Genomic DNA, 15,608 nt, shown 5'->3' with positions numbered 1-15,608 from the left:
ATGGGACAGAAATTACTGTGTGAGCACAAATGTGCTGGCTGGTTTATTTCCCCCCTGAACATAATGAAAATTAAAATGCTTTGAATGAATTGAAAGGGGGTGTTGTTTTAAGGAAGGCTGCCAGGAGCCTGTAAGTTTTTTCCGCTCCAACTGAGACACATCTATGATTTCACTTTAAGCCTCTTTTTGTTAACTGTATACAGTTGGCATATGAGATTCAATAAACCTTATTTGTAAGAAAATATTTTCATCCTCTCTTCAATAACTTTGTTTCATTATACTGTTGGCATCAGGTGATTAAAGACATTTCTCTAAACTACTGACCACAAATGTTAAGCCTTTGTTTTGTGAATACACAAAACAAAGTTAAAATCCAACTACCAGGAGATTATTTAGTATTATTGAGTAAAGAAAAAAAACTCAATAATTTGAACCTCACTTATTCAAAGAGGTACTAGACTGAACTTGGTACTTTGTAAAAAAAGATTTTTTTCTAGGAAAATTAATAGGCTTAGAATTAGAGGGTATGTAATTAAATTATTTAAATTATTTAAGTGTTTAAACAAATATTTTTCTCATATAACAAATCATTCCAGACCAGTTATTAAAGCAAAGCTCTTCTAAAACAACTTAGCCCACAATTTACTATCCTACTTGAAATGAAGTAGGATAATTAGTAAATTGTCTGAATGATATCCATCCTTAAAACATTTTACTAATGCTAAATAACACCATTTCCATTTCTTCTTAATTAGTAAGTTTTGACAATTTTCTAAATTCTACTTTTGACAAATCCGCAGAACAACCTTTTACCTTACTTGTAAATATCATTATGACAATGTTATAGCAAAAGTTAAGTTTTTTTTTACTTTAAAAGAAACTTTTGGCCAGGAGTAATGGCTCCTGCCTGTAATCCCAGCACTTTTGGAGGCTGAGGCAGGCAGGAGATCGAGACCATTCTGGTTAACACAGTGAAACCCCGTCTCTACTAAAAGTACAAAAAATTAGCCAGGCGTGGTGGCGGGCGCCTGTAGTCCCAGCTACTCGGGAGGCTGAGGCAGGAGAATGGCGTGAACCCGGGAGGCAGAGCTTGCAGTGAGCCGAGATCACCCCACTGCACTCCAGCCTGGGCGACAGAGCGAGACTACATCTCAAAAAAAAAAGAAACTTTTAGAAGGAACATAATCCCTTACAAATTCATAATAGGCATAGATCAAAAGACCACTCTATTTTGATACTGGTATTATGATGTGCTTTAGAAGGTGAGTGCTTTTTGTTTTTCTCTGATGACAATCGGGTAAGTCCAGGTCAACGGTTGAAGAAATATTTTTGCGTTTTTACAATGTGACAAACACCATGCTAGGTGCAAGAAAATTGAAGATGAATTATCCGCAGTCCTGATGCTCCAGAATCTTTGGTCTCAATGCATTACTATTCAGGGCCCCAAATTCTTTGATTAAGGGATGCTCAAAGGATGCAGTTTGGAGAGAAAGACAGGTCTGCCTGCAGGAGGTGTGAACAGAGCTGAACGATGAAAGGAAATTGGAACATATTCCCTTTTATCATTTGTACCTTCTGCTCTGTCAGAAGAGGACTCTGACACATTTCTGAAACTTTCTCCCACTTTAAATACTCAGCAGAGACCGCACCCCACCTCCCCCGCCCCTCACCCCGTGCCCCGCCTGGGGCGTCTTCCATAGCAACAAACAGGTTTATCTGTTTCCAAAGGGATCCATAAGGAGCCTTTGGGCTTGTGTCCTTCTTATGTTCCAGAAGTTGTTACATACTGTGCTGTGAACTTTAAGGTAACTTACTCAGCTTCAACATCTAGCTTCAGCATCCTGCTCAGAAGTTACAACACACCTGCAGAGCCGTAAATAACATTTCCATCACCCTTTGGGCCTGTGGAAATGGGTAATTGGGAAAAAGAAAAAGAAAGACACTCACCTAATAGTTTTGTGAGCATGGATGATGTATTTGTACAACATGAGGAAAGGAATCCTAGGTTTTGGTTAGAGTTTTCATAGTTTCTCAGTATTGTATTTCTTAATATTAGGGACATGAAGTCAGGGACTTACATTTTTTTTCTGTTAATTAAAAGGCAAGGAAGGAAATGCAGAGCACACCTGTTGGGCAGTTGCCACCTGAGCTTTGCCAGTAATTTGGCAGCTCTGAACCCAACGGGTATGGCCTCAGCAGTCAGTTTCACTCCCACTGTGGTTGTCCTCCCGCCCCCTGGGGGTGAAGAAGGAAGAAAAGGAGTGAAATCAGCTTTCTTTTCCTCCTTGCCCAGAGTTCATTATTACCTTCTGACTGTCCTCGGTAATCTTGGGATTGTAAGGTCATTACAGCACCTGAGCAGGTGGCTATGGAGGAAGGGCCACTGGCTTTGAATGAATCGGCTGGGTTCAGGTTTTGGATCTGCCTTTTGTTTGGTCTGTAACTGTGGCCCAGTCAAGTGCTGTGTTTGCAAGCCATTTCCTCATCTGTAACATTGCAATGGTGCTACCTACCTCCCTGGGTTCGGAGGGAGTGAAATGAAATTATGTAGCGTCTTTACTCAGGAGGATGAAAAATAGCAAAACAGTGTTTTCCGGAGCTGTTGAGAAATGTTTAATAAACATTGATTGAGATCCAGGCATGGTGGCTCACGCCTGTAATCCCAGCACTTTGGGAGGCCTAGGTGGGTTGATCACTTGAGCCCAGGAGTTCGAAACCAGCCTGACCAACATGGAGAGACAAAAATTAGCCGGGCATGGTGGCACACTTCTGTGGTTTCAGCTACTTGGGAGGCTGAGACTGGAGAATCACTTGAACCCAGGAGATGGAGGTTGCAGTGAGCCAAGATCACGCCACTGTACTCCAGCACAGCCTGGGTGATAGAGAGTGAGACCCTGTCTCAAGGAACAAATAACAAAAACACTGATTGAGTGAAGGAATGACTTAGCGAATGAATTAGTGAGAATGACATTGATGATATTAAACTTCCATATTGCCTATGGCAAGACAGTCCCAGGTTTTCTTTTCTTCTTTTTTTTCTTGAGACGGAGTCTCGCTCCGTCACTCAGGCTGGAGTGCAGTGGCGCGATCTCGACTCACTGAGATCACCTCCACCTCCCAGGTTCTAGCGATTCTCCTGCCTCAGCCTCCCAAGTAGCTGGGATTACAGGTGCCCACCACCACGCCCAGCTAATTTTTGTATATTTATAGAGACGGGCTTCACCATGTTGTCCAGGCTGGTCTTGAACTCCTGACCTCAGGCGATCTGCCCGCCTTGGCCTCCCTAAGTGCTGGGATTACAGGTGTGAGCCACCGCGCCAGCTAGTCCCAGGTTTTCATTCAACTGCCAGGGAATAACAAAATGCTCCTTTCCCCAAGGTGTGGCACCCTCCGTGGAAGCCTTTGACAAGCTGATGAACAGTATGGTGGCCGAGTTTTTAAAGAACAGTAGGATCCTTGCTGGGGATGTGGAGACCCACGTAAGTACTTTCCTCCCCTGTTCTCAGTGGAGTTTAAACTTACCAGCCCAGCCTCTGACAACTCTAAACAGCCTGAGGAGATCTTTATTTGTTTTTTTACTCTGGCTAGGCAGATGGTGGCTAAAACATTCATTTGCCCATTTATTCATTAAATTGTTCCTTCAACGCCTATGGATAGAGCCTTGCCCGGCACTGTTCTGGAAGCTAGAAGCATGGGGATGAACAAGATAGGCCACATCCTGCTCTCACAGAACTTCCACTTTAGTCTGGGAAACAGATGATATATACAAATATATAAACGAATTCAGGTAGTGTTAAGTACGAAAAGAATAAGAAAGCAGGGTCATGATTTAGAGTGCTGGAAGCAGGGATACTGCTTGAGATAGGAAGGTGTATCTGAGGTGACACTGAGCAGAGACCTGATGAAGAGAGGTAGTGAGCTGTGGAGAGATGTGGGGAAGAGAGTTCCAGGCAGAGGGAACAGCAAGAGCAAAGGCTCAGAGCAAGCGTGGTGTGTTCCCAGCAGAACAGAACGTCTGGGAGAAGATAAGGGAGAAGGATAACAAGGGCTCAGAGTACAACATGCTCTTCTCGTCACAGTGAGGGACTTGGCTCTCCTTCCCACTGTGATGGGAAGCCACCTGGGGTCACCGGGCAGAGGACTCAGGGTGATTTGATTTATGCTTTAAAAAAGTTCCCCTGGTTGAGCTGACTCAGTCACCAGCCACCCTTCTTCTTTCTCTAAAATGCGGCCTGAGGATATCACCTCACATCCATTGGGATGGCTACTATCCAAAGAACAGGAATTAACAAGTACTGGTTAGGATGGGGAGAAGCTGGAGCCTCTATGCACTGTTGGTGGGAATGTAAAGTGGTGCAGGCATGGTGGAAAACAGAATGTTGGCTCCTCAAAAAAAAAAAAAAAAAAAAAAAAAAAGAACTACCATATGATCCAACAATTTCACTTTTATGTATATCCCCCAAATTTAAAAGCAGCATCTCCAAGAGACACCCATGTTCATAGCAGCATTATTCACAATAACCACGAGGTGGAAGCAACTCCAGTGGGCACTGACAGATGCACTAAATGTGGTCTTTACATACAATGGAATATTATTCACCCTTGAAAAGGAAGGAAATGCCGTTACATGTTGTAATATGGATGAACCTTGAGGACATGATGCTAAGTGAAATAAGCCAGATACAAAAAGACAAATACTGTATGATTCCACTTATTTGCAGTACCTGGGGTGGTCAAATTTGTGGAGATAAAGTAGAATGGTGTTTGCCAGAGGCTGGAGGGAGCAGAGAATAGGAAATTGTTCAATGAGTGCAGAGTTTCAGTATTCCAAGATTAAAAAGTTCTGGAGATTGTACAACAATATGAATATACTTAACACTACTGAGCTATACACTGACAATGGTTAAGATGGTAAATTTTATGTTATGTGTATCTTACTCTAATTTTGAACAAAGTACAGCCTGAGGAAAAGCAAAAACACAGAGTTTGATAATCTCTGGATTGGAAGAGAACTTTAAAGCTACCTAAGCTAGCCTGCCAGTTTTAGACACTTTTCGTATTTTAAAACATATTAGCATCATCTCCGGGGTTAGTCATTGTTTGCATGCATTTAGTGAAAATCTAATGTGATAGCCAAACCAATTAAAAACATAAAAAGACATTTATCACTGGATTCTTCTTTTTCTTTGACCTTTGTTTCTCACTAAGGATTGAATTCCAAATCCACCTACCTATAGATTTCTCAGCAACAGCACAATCCTGGCAAAACCATTGTCAGTATAGATTCACAGAAAATCTGATTCTTCAATAAAGTTGTGGTTTGGGGCTTAAAAAAAAAAGTATAAAGGGATTCTCTCTTTGCTCCCCTCCCAATTAGACATCATATGCAACACACAACACCAGTCTCCCAGGGGATCCAGTGACTCTGGTTATGCCAGAGGCTCCAAGATTGTAATTAAATAGGTGCTTATCTCATCATATTGCAATGTATTTGTTTGCCACATCTGAGAAAAACAAAGATACTTCTCCATTTCTGTTGAAGTATACCCCTTGGTGAAAGAGACAAGCCTTGATATATATGAGTTCTGGAAAAACCTGGGCACTAAGAAGCGTCCGCATCAAATGTATCCCACAGCTCTATCGTTACTACTCTAGTCTGTTCTTTTCCTCAGTGTTTTTGTTTACAAGAAACCTTGTATGCAGCAAGAGAGTGGCTGAGCCTCTCATATTCTGAGACATGATAACTCCTGAATGCTAGCATACACAAAGGAATATTATCTGTAATACACTGAAAAAGATGCTTGAGTGATTGATGAACATTTTCTCTCTTCAACACTATCACAGTAATCATTGTATCACTATGGTTACTATTAATTAATGTCAACATTAGGCTTCTGAGGTACACAGTACATTATAACTCATTAGGAGTATCTCAAAAATTCTAGATAGAAACTTTTTATAGGAGAATAATGAGGCCTATAAATAAGTGCATTTAACTTTGCATTTTTTAAAAAGGATTTGTGTGCTGTCTTCAAATTGCACAGTAAACAGTCCCTTTAAGTTCTTTTTAGAACAAAGTGAGATATAAAGTGTAGCTTGATTAATATTAAGTTTTTCATCTCTTCATTCATCAGGCTGTAAACAGGATGACTCAGATGAAGGAATATTCTCAATAACGAATATGTAATGCTTAAGGAAATGTTACGTTCTCACTAGTTTTTAAAAAATAGAGGAAAGGAAGGAAAAGAATAAAAGAGGGAAGGAAGAAAGACAAGCAAGAAAGAGAGAAAGAAAGAAACACTTGTCATCTGAAAGTTTAGACTCCAGCTCTACAACACAAAGAAAAGTACAGGCAGCTATAGTCCATCTGCCCATGACTTTAATACTTTGAACATGCTGTTTATTTTTTCTCTGGCTTATAGAACCATGTGTCATTGGCATTAAGCTTGCAGCTGTTGCCTCTCACATCAGCCAGAAGTGGGGGCTGAACTTTATTCCAAGAACACACCTGTTGCCTAGAAAAAAAGCCCTCACATACCTGATTGTACAGGATGGAAATTTGAGAGTGACACAAATGTGCATCATGTTAAATCCTGTGCCTGGGCTTAAAAGCCATTTCACAGATACCAGTAAGGAATAAGGGCAGCCAAGCTATGATTTAACGTCTGTCTCGATGTGTTGGCTGCTGGTTGGGTTTAATTTACTGAACACTCAATAGTCTATTGACAGAACGGACCACAAAAAAGGGGAACTAATAGCTACAATTAGGTATCTCTGCTGAACCGAAGAGCATAACAGGTTTAGAAAAGATTAGATCTTGTAAAGCCTTCTTGTGTGCAACCTAAACCAAAGGACTTGTTTAAACTACTCTTCAACCCAAGAACCATGACACAGCTTGCACCCCTTTTAAAAAACAATAGATAATTGTATGCATAATTGCATACATGCATGATTTTATAATAGATGTTGGGTAAATAGAGTTCTCAATGTCAAGAAGCAGATCCTCTAGAAACTGGGCCTATATAAGACCTAGCCCTTGGTTGGACATCATTTATCCATAAATAGATTTATGTGATTTGGGTTTTTTTTTTTTTTTTTTTTTGAGACAAGAGTCTCGCTCTGTTGCCCAGGCATGAGTGCAATGGTGTGATCTCAGCTCACTGCAACTTCCGCCTCCCGGGTTCAAGCGTTTCTCCTGTCTCAGCCTCCCAAGTAGCTGGGATTACAGGTGTGTGCCACCACACCTGGCTAATTTTTGTATTTTTAGCAGAGATGGGGTTTCACTATGTTGGCCAGTCCAGTCTTGAACTCCTGACCTTGTGATCTGCCCTCCTGAGCCTCCCAAAGTGCTAGGATTATAGGTGTGAGCCACTGCACCTGGTCATTAGGGTTGTGTTTTTTTTTTGTTTTTTTTTTGAGACAGAATCTCGCTCTGTCACCCAGGCTGGAGTGCAGTGGCATGATCTTGGCTCACTACAAGCTCCGTTTCCTGGGTTCATGCCATTCTCCTGCCTCAGCTTCCCCAGTAGCTGGGATTTCAGGTGCCCACCACCATGCCCGGCTAATTTTTTTGTATTTTTAGTAGAGACAGGGTTTCAAAGTGTTAGCCAGGATGGTCTCGATCTCCTGACCTCGTGATCAGCCAGTCCGCCCGCCTCCGCCTCCCAAAGTGCTGGGATTGCAGGCGTGAGCCACCGTGCCCTGCCCATTGGGGGTTATTTTTTAACAAAGCTATCCTATTGTTAGGAGTCATGGTGGAACTGATCTCAGGTCTATTTCTAATTGATGTGACAAATGTGAAGCAGCTGCACATCATAGCTTTTCCTAACCCAAGTCCTTTTTGGAGATTTCTAAAACTTACATTTTAAATGTTTCTGGGAATCTGGAATATTTATTTCCTGTTCTTGATTGAAGTGGATTTAAAAAACTGTTATTACCACATGCTCTCACTAGTAAGTGGGAGCTAAACATTGAGAACACATGGTCACAAAGAAGGGGATAACAGACAGTGGGCCAACTGGGTGGTGGAGGGTGGAAAAAGGGTGAGGATCAGAAAGTACCTGTGGGGTGCTATGCTCATCACTCGGGCGATGAAATAATCTGTACACCAAACCTCCGTGACACAAATTTACCTACATAACAAACCTGTATGTGTACCCCGGAACCTAAACTAGAAGTTTAAAAAAAGATAGCATTTAAAAAAATAATTCTTACTAATTATTTAAAATGAAAGAACCACAATTTGAACAAAAGGGCAATAAAATTCAACTAAACATAACACACATAAAGCATACTATGATTAAATCACATGCCGCACAATATTCTGTCCTTGAGTTCCCTGACTTCTATAAAGGATGAACATGATCAGAAAGTTATTAGAGCCTCACTTTTGATGGGTCACGGTCACTATGCTAGATGTCCCTAGTCTTTACCATTTATTTAAATCATCTACAAAATAGGTTGCTCATTTTGTACCATGCTGTTCAGTTAATGAGTTCAAAGAGTGGCAAAAAGAGAAGTCCCTCTTCCTCTGACTTGCACTGGCAGTTTGTATTAATATTTGGAGTTAGAGTGGCCTTGCTTTTGACAGCATGACCTTGAGCTAGTCCCTTCATCTCCTTAACGAGGCAGGACGACATAATTTATCAGGGCCTCTGGCTCCCAATAGCCCATGCACCTGACTCATCAGTTCTCTCAGCCTGAAAGCATGAGGGAGCCATTCGGTTTCCAAATGAAGAGCTTGCAATAGTGTGGCCTCACCACCATTATAAAGAGCATCTTCAGCCATGCCAGGGAAGATACCCTGAGAAACAAGCAGAAGGAACCACGTCAGAAAAAGGATACACAGAACACTAAAGACAAAACGTCTTTCCGCTCTCCTGTGGTATAGATGAACATCTGGCTCCTTCATCTAAAAGGACCTGTAGGCCTCTACCAATCTGTGCTTTCTGGTCCTACGAGTTGTCACATCTTCCTTTACCTGAATCTTATCTCTGAAACATATAATAACCTTACATCTGGAATATATAGTACAAAATATCTGCATGTGTATTTTACGGATGGTATCTTGTATTCTTTCAGTTCTTTCAATTCTCGAAAACATTTATGGATCATTTGTACTCATTTAAAAAGTGACCATTTACATTTTTGGTGCTTTAGAATCTGTGTCTATACAGGATCCCCATCCCAAAAAATCTTATCAGAAGCACCACTTTGGGGCTGACTCAGCAAACCAGCCCATTCCACGTCGATCTCCTCACCTCCCCACTCTGCCTGCAGCCAACTAGCTCTCCCCATGAACTTCCAGTTTCCTGTTCACTGTTTTAATTTGAACATTAATTTTTATTACCACTAGATGTAGAATATCTTGGCAATTGCAAGCCCGAAGAATCTGTATGTGTTTCAGTTTCACCAAATGACAGATATCCAAAAAATGACTTGCATCAAGAATTCTGCCTCTGGGTTTCATCCAGGCTTTAAATCGGGCATCTTCTTTCTTACTGTCTTAGTCATTAACGATAGCCAGAATTTTTAGAGAAGGAAGCATTTAAAAGTCATCCATTCCAGTTATCCACCCATCCACCCCCTTGGCTTGCTTGCTTGTTTTCTCTCTTTTTTTCTTGCTTCCTTCTTCCCTTCCTTTCTTCTCCCTCTTTTCTTTCTTTTCCTTTCTTTCCATATATTTTCATCCTTCTTTCCTTCCCTACTTCCTTCTCTCCCTTTTTCCCTCGTTTTTCTTCCTCCCTTCCTTACTTCTCCCTTTCTTTCTTTGCTTTTATTTTCTTTTTCTTCCTTTGTTCCCTCCTTTCTCCTCCCTCCCTTCCTTCCATCTCTGTCTGTCTGTCTTTCTGTCTTCTACAGAGAAGAAAACTGCAAATTAGAGAGGCTAGGTGATGTGTGTGGTATGTTAAAGACCTCAGCAATGCTGTGGCAGAGCCAGGAATCTAGTCTCCAGAGTCTCTGTCTGTCACCTTGGCAGGCGCCTACTTTAACCTGCAGTAGGGTGGCCCCATCACCATTCTAAAAAGCATCTTCAGCCATGCCAGGGAAAACACCATGAGAAGCAAGCAGAAGGAACCATGTCAGAAAAAGGATACACAGAACACCGAAGATAACACATCTTCTCTTCTTGCCCTCCTGTGGTAATAGACGAACATCTGACTCCTTCATCTAAAAGGACTCTAGGCCTCCACGTGTCTGTGCTTTCAGGTCCTACAAGTTGTCATGGCAGCTGTGTCTCCCGCCACCCTTGTGGTAATTGACTGCCTGGTGAGAAGCAAGACCGCAATGACCTGCCTCCTTCCTCACTCCCTCTTTCTAGAAGAGGAGGATGGGTCTCCACGACCAGGCTCAGGCCCAGGGCAGAGGAGAGGGTGGAAGGCTACTGTGCCTCTTAGTGACCAGGAGAATGCTGCCTCCGGGACAGAACTCTGTCTCTCTGGATCTTCATTTCTGCTCCTTTGCACTGGCCTGGGCTCGGCCTGGTCATTACTCACTATGCTGTTGGCACCAAATTAGCAGAATTCAGAAAACTCACAGATAGATCAGCCTCTGTTATCATGTCTTCCCAAGAACGGGAAGTTTTATTCTCAGCACTGAACACATAGTTTACTACCAAACATGCTTCAATCCACAGCCCATCTCCTGCTAAATTTCAGGCCTTAACTGGACATCCCTGTGACTCCTTTTTTACTTAAAGTTTGTTTCTAGAGCACGCAATCTCCATCTATCTCACTGAACATCCTGATTTCATAAACACACTTAGAGCTTTGGGGACTGACCAATAAGAAACCGGACTTGAAATCAAAACCAGACTTCAAAGGGCCACCAGGCCTCACCAACCACAGGATTGCCCCGTCTACTCTACCAATGAAAAAAGTCATCACCAAGATACCTTGCTAAAACAACGAATCAGATTCCATGAGTCTCTAAGGTTAAGATGATACCTGCCCTTTTTCTTTTTCCTGGACAGCAAATGTGCTTTCTGCCGAACTCTTGCTTCAGTGTTTTTCTTTCTGCTTTTTTAGTAATTTAATTTTTTTTTTTTTTTTTTTTTTTTTTTTTTTTTTTTTTTGAGACGGAGTCTCACTCTGTCACTTAGGCTGGAGTGCAATGGTGCGATCTCAGATCACTGCAACTTCCCCTCCCAGGTTCAAGCGATTGTCCTGCCTCAGCCTCCTGAGTAGCTGGGACTATAGACCTGCACCACCAAGCCGGGCTAATTTTTGTGTTTTTAGTAGAGACGGGGTTTTGCTATGTTGGCCAGGCTGGTCTCGAATTCCTGACCTCAAGTGATCCGCCTGCCTCGGCCTCCCAAAGTGCTGGGACTACAGGCGTGAGCCATTGCACCCGGCCTGATCTAATTTTTTGAGTAAATGTTTGCATGGGTTAAAAAATTGAAGCCAGGAAAAGCACTGCATGTACTTTGTATACTAATGTACGTGTTCATCCCATTGCCCGCCATACCCCTGAAGGTGACGAGTTTTCTAGTTACTTATGTATCCTTCCAGTGTTTATTTTTGAAAATACATTTATTCTTATTTTCCTTTTATGACTAGACGGTCACCTCATTATATACACAGCTTTGCACCTTGTTTTCTTCACTTAATATATTCTGGAGATCTTTTCTGTGAGTCCATCGAGCTTCTTCACTGTTTATTACAGCTTCAAAACACTCCTCTGTGTAGATTATCACTGTTTATTTGACCAGGCCCCTGTTGCTGGACGTTGGGATGTTTCTAATCTTTTGCTACAGTGCATAAGCATGTATGCACAGAATTATCTGTATACACAAGTATATCTGAGGATAAATTCTCCAAAATGGGATTCTTGGGTGTACCAGTTAGGGTCCTGGAAGGATACTCATGGATAGATCCTGTGAGTCTCTAAGGTTAAGATGATTAAACTCTTAATCTTGGCATGGTCAAACTAGGGACTTTTTCTTTCTTTCTTTCTCTTTCTTTTCTTTTCTTTTTTTTTTTTTTGAGATAGAGTCTCACTCTGTCACCCAGGCTGGAGCACAGCAGTGCAATTTCGGCTCACTGCAACCTCTGCCTCCTGGGTTCAAGTGATTCTCCTGCCTCAGCCTCCCAAGTAGCTGGGATTATAGGTGCGTGCCACCCTCCCAACTAATTTGTTTTTTCTTTTGTGTTTTTAGTAGAGACAGGGTTTTACCATGTTGGCCAGGCTGGTCTTGAACTCCTGACTTCAAGTGGTCTGCCCACTTTGGCCTCCCAAAGTGCTGGGATTATAGGCATGAGCCACCGCGCCTAGCCCAAACAAGGGAATTTGAGGAGAGTTTAATAAAGGGACTATTTCCAAAGCTGTGAGCCGGCAGTCAGGAAACAAGAAATCATAAAGTACCCAGGACTACCAGTCACAGGAATCACTGCTACACCGAGGTTTGGAGAGGAAGAGAGAGAGGCGAGTATCAGAACCTTCCGCAGAGAGACACAGCCACGCGATGGAGACCAGCAGGAAGAACCAGGGGAATAAAGGCCACCTTCCGCTTGCCTCCCTTGCTCCAGTCTCCTGTCAAGCCTTCCACTGAACCCAGTGAGAATCCAGGAGCCAAGGAACCTGTGGATGTTGATGCCTTCTAGGTCAGGGGTCCCCAACCCTGTTCAGAACCAGGCTGCACAGCAGGAGGTGAGTGGCGGGCAAGCTTCATCTGTACTTACAGCCCCTCCCCATCCCTCATTTTACTGCCTGAGCTCCGCCTTCTGTCAGATCAGTGGAGGCATTAGATTCTCAGAAGAGCATAAACCCTATGGTGAACTGCACATTCGAGGGATCTAGGTTTTGTGCTCCTTATTAGAATCTAATGCTTTATGATCTGTCACTGTCTCCCATCACCCCCAGATGAGACTGTCTAGTTACAGGAAAACAAGCTCAGGGCTCCCACAGATTCTACATTACGGTGAGTTGTATAATTATTTCGTGATATGTTACAATGTAATAAGAATAGAAATAAAGTGCACGATAAATGTAATGCATTTGAGTCACCCCCAAATCATCCTCCTGCTCTGTCTGTGGAAAAATTGTCTTCCATGAAATTGACCCCTGATGCCAAAAAGGTTGGGGACTGCTGGTCTAGGTGGTTGGCCTGGAGCACAGAGCAGGGTGCAGCAGGGTAGAGAGTGGGTCTAGAGCAGCAGAACAGGGATGGGCAGGATGCTGGGTGATGAGAAGGGCATTGTGCTTTTGAGATCGATTGTAAACTGCCTTCCATGGGGAATATGCCTGTTATACTTTCATCAGCAATGGATGAGTGTGTCTCTTTCCCCAGACTCACCTACAGAGGGGGACGTCAGTGGAGTTTTGCCAGTCCGATAGGTGACAAATGGTATTTCTGTGTCGTTTTCAATTTGTATTTTTCTTACGATGAGTGAGGTTGAGCACCTTTTCATATGTTTAAGAGTCATAGGCTGGGCACGGTGGCTCATGCTTGTAATCCCAGCACTCTGGGAGGCCGAGGTGGGTAGATCACAAGGTCAAGCATTCGAGACCAGCCTGCTAACACAGTGAAACCCTGTCTCTACTAAAAACACAAAAATTAGCTGGGCGTGGTGGCGCACACCTCTAATCCCAGCTACTCGGGAGGCTGAGGCAGGAGAATTGCTTGAACCCAGGAAGTAGAGGTTGCAGTGGGCCGAGATTGTGCCACTGCACCCCAGCCTGGGTGACAAAGTGAGACTCCATCTTGAAAAAAAACAAAAAAAGACATTGCTTATGTTTTTTGTTTTTTTTTTGTTTTTTTTTGTTTTTTTTTTTACCACCCAGAAATTTTTTTACGTAGGAGAATTCATTATAAACATATCTTTTTTTTTTTTCTTTTATGGCTTCTAGATTGTGAGTTGTCATTTAAAAGGCTTTTTCTGCTGGGTGTGGTGGCTTACGCCTCAAATCCCAGCACTTTGGGAGGCCAAGGCAGGCAGATCACGATGTCAGGCATTCAAGACCAGCCTGACAAACATGGTGAAACCCCGTCTCTAGTAAAAATAAGAAAATTAGCCGGGCGTGGTGGTGCGCACCTGTAATCCCAGCTACTTGGGAGGCTGGGGCAGGAGAATCGCTTGAACCTGGGAACTGGAGGTTGTAGTGAATTGAGATTATGCCATTGCACTCCAGCCTGGGCTACCGAGCAAGACTCCATCTTAAAGAAAAAAAAGAGAGAGAGAAAAAAAAAGAGAGGAAAAAAGCCTTTTTCTTCTAACACTTTCATGGCTTCATTTTTGACACATAATTTGGATCCACATTTGAGTTTATCTTGGCGAATGATGTAAGGCATGGATCCAACTTTTTTTTTTTCCCGATAGGTTCCTGCAATTCCCATCACTATCATTAATCAGTCCATTTCCCCCATGGATCTAAATGCTGCCTTTATCACATGCTGAACACCTGTAGGTCTTCAGGTCTGTTTTTGGACTTTCTGTTCATTCCATTGTACTGCTCATGTCTCAGTTCCAACTGCTTTAGTCACTGAGGATTTAGAGCAGCAGTACTCAACCTTTTGGGCACCGGGGACTGGTTTCATGGAAGAGTTTTTCCATGGACCAGGGAGAGGGATTACATTTTATTTCTATTATTATTACATACTCATCAGAAGATAGAGTCAATGAGAGCCCTGAGCTTATTTTCCTGCAACTAGACAGTCCCATTTAGGGGTGATGGGAGACAGTGACAAATCATCAGGCATTAGATTCTCATAAGACGCATGCAACCTAGATCCCTCGCATGCCCTGTTCACAATAGGGTTCACGCTTCTATGAGAATCTAATGCCATTGCCGATCTCACAGGCGGTGGAGCTCAGGCGGTAACGCAAGCGATGGGGAGTGGCTATAAATATAGACAAAACTCCACTTACTTGCTGGCTGGCTTGCTCACTGCTCACCTCCTGCTGTGCACCCCACTTCCTAACAGGCCATGGACCAGTACCAGTCTGTGTGTCCTGGGGGTTGGGGACCCCTGATTTAGAGTATGCTTCATGTGTAATAGAGTTAATTCCCCCCATGGCTTTTCCTATCCAGAGTTCTCCTGGATGGTCTTGCTTGTCTTTGCCTTTTTATTTAAAATCAGCTTGTCTGTTTCTGGAAGAAAAATGTTGGAGTTTTTATTGGAATTGGTTAAAATTATGAATTAGTATTAAAATGTTCACATCTGTGTGATGTTGAGTCTTCCTGTCCAAAACCAGGATATGTCTCTCCATTGAATCAAGTCCACTTTTGTATCCTTCAGGAGTTCTATCAAGTTTTTCTTCAGAGTTTTGGCATGATTCTTGAGTTTATTTTGGAGGACAGGGGTTGTTATTTTTAGTAAATGCGCTAATTTTGTCTATATATTTTTGAATTGGTTGTTCGTGTATGTGAAGGCTGCTGATTTCTCTGTGTTAATTTTGTGCCTGGCTACCTTTCTGAAGTTCACTTTTGTTGTTGTTTATTGGAGCTTTTCAGTTGATTATCCAGCACTTTTTAAGTATATAGTTATTTGCAAATAGTAATTATTGACCTCTTCCTTTTTATACCTTTCATGTCTTTTTATTTACTATTACCTTTAAGGTAGTATTTAAAAAATATTGACACAGGCTTATCTTTTAGCAGGAATGCCA

The 15,608-nt window shown here is 42.4% G+C and overlaps 1 protein-coding gene across 2 annotated transcripts in view; it reads left to right on the top strand.

The window, feature by feature from the left end:
• The window catches only part of CAP2 (cyclase associated actin cytoskeleton regulatory protein 2), a 166,600-nt gene that overhangs the window by 31,559 nt on the left and 119,433 nt on the right, over positions 1 to 15,608 (top strand). For both annotated transcript variants that reach the window (XM_045390542.2, XM_005553965.4), the window contains exon 3: positions 3,379 to 3,479. In XM_045390542.2, coding sequence (XP_045246477.2) covers positions 3,379 to 3,479 — 101 coding nt within the window. The remainder of the gene's footprint in view (positions 1 to 3,378; positions 3,480 to 15,608) is intronic.

The sequence above is a fragment of the Macaca fascicularis genome, chromosome 4 (genome assembly GCF_037993035.2).
Source record: "Macaca fascicularis isolate 582-1 chromosome 4, T2T-MFA8v1.1".
Taxonomy (NCBI): domain Eukaryota; kingdom Metazoa; phylum Chordata; class Mammalia; order Primates; family Cercopithecidae; genus Macaca; species Macaca fascicularis.
This window is presented reverse-complemented; position numbering and strand designations above follow the sequence as displayed.